This window comes from Tarenaya hassleriana, unplaced genomic scaffold (genome assembly GCF_000463585.1).
Source record: "Tarenaya hassleriana unplaced genomic scaffold, ASM46358v1 Cleome2100, whole genome shotgun sequence".
Classification (NCBI taxonomy): domain Eukaryota; kingdom Viridiplantae; phylum Streptophyta; class Magnoliopsida; order Brassicales; family Cleomaceae; genus Tarenaya; species Tarenaya hassleriana.
Genome location: NW_010965453.1, coordinates 1 through 1,332, shown reverse-complemented (window position 1 = coordinate 1,332; position 1,332 = coordinate 1). Strand labels below are relative to the sequence as shown.

General features: G+C 44.7%; 1 protein-coding gene across 1 annotated transcript; it reads right to left on the bottom strand.

Moving 5' to 3' along the window:
• Positions 1-124: 124 nt before the first annotated feature.
• LOC104814727 lies at positions 125-1,274 on the bottom strand (the record flags this gene model as incomplete). Its single annotated transcript, XM_010542904.1, has 1 exon — positions 125-1,274. A coding segment is annotated over exon 1 (1,150 nt), but the record flags the coding sequence as incomplete, so codon positions are not given.
• Between the last annotated feature and the right edge of the window lie 58 nt (positions 1,275-1,332).

The window sequence follows — 1,332 nt, the reverse complement described above, 5'->3', positions numbered from 1 at the left end:
ATAGCAGAAAATAATCTTATGTCACAGCAGATATGGTCACTAGCACCACTATCCAGAATCCATGTAGTGGTAGGGTCAAAAAGAGTGGTAGCTGAAAGAGTAAAAGCAAGGGAAAAAGTAGTACCTGGCGATGGGGATGGGGAAGAATGAGAAGGGGATGCTGCATCTGAATCAGAAGTAGTGCCAAGCGACCTGAACTGAGATTGCAACTGTCCAAACAGAGCCTGAGCTTGCTCCATAGTAAAAGAGGATTTCGGAGAATCAGGGATAGGAGCAAGATGGTCAGGATCAGAGTTGACCATGTTAACAGGATGGGTCTGGGAAGAAGCTCGTGGTTTTGGTAAAAGAGGAGGTCTGGAAGACCAAGGGCGAGGAGGTTTTGAAGCAGGCGGGTAACCATGGAGCTTATAGCATCGAGATATAGTATGACCAGTTAAGCCACAATGGGAGCAAACAGGGCGAGGCTTAGAGGAAATGAGGTTAACAGATTTTGGCCGAGAAATGGGTTGGGCAGAGGTTTGAAAAACCATTGAATCAGGTGGTAAGGCCTGTCTGTGTTTCTCTTCTTGGGCAATCATGCTATAAGCTCGGGACATATCAGGCAATGGGTCAATCATCAGTATTTGTCGTCTGGCAGGATGATAGCTTTCATTCAACTTCATCAGAAATTTAACCACCTTCTTCTTTTCACAAATCTTAATCAGTTTCCTATTTGCCTGGCAAGTACAGCCGCCACAAGTACAGATCGGGTACGGCTCATACATTTTCAGTTCTTCCCATAGAGCTCTGAGTTTATTGAAGAAAGTACTAAGGTTCATAGAACCCTGTTGTAAAAGTTCAATCTGCTGCTCCAGATGAAAAATAGTAGAATCGTTTCGCTGTTTATACAGCGTTTCCAATGTAGACCAAATGACAGCAGCATCATCAAGATACATAACTTGAGTTGCTATGTCAATGGACAAGGAATTTGTAAGCCATGTTCCGACGATGGCGTTACAACGATCCCAAGCACCGAGATCAGGGTGATCATCGGCTGGTTTGGGGACAGACCCATGGAGAAAACCGAGTTTGTTTTTACCAATAAGTACCTTGACGATCGACCGAGACCAGAGATTATAGTTGTCTTCCCCAGTGAGTTTTTCCGGCACCAAAGAAATGCTTGAAGAATCCGCAGCATGGAGGTAGAGCGGATTCGAGTAAGGATCAAGAGAAGAGGGAGGGTGATTCGCAACATCAGAAAGAGGAGGAAGGGGCGAAGAGGCCTCAGCTTCCATGATCAAAGAAGGAAAAGGAAGGAATCAACGATGGAAAATAGCAGAAGAAGTAAAAAAA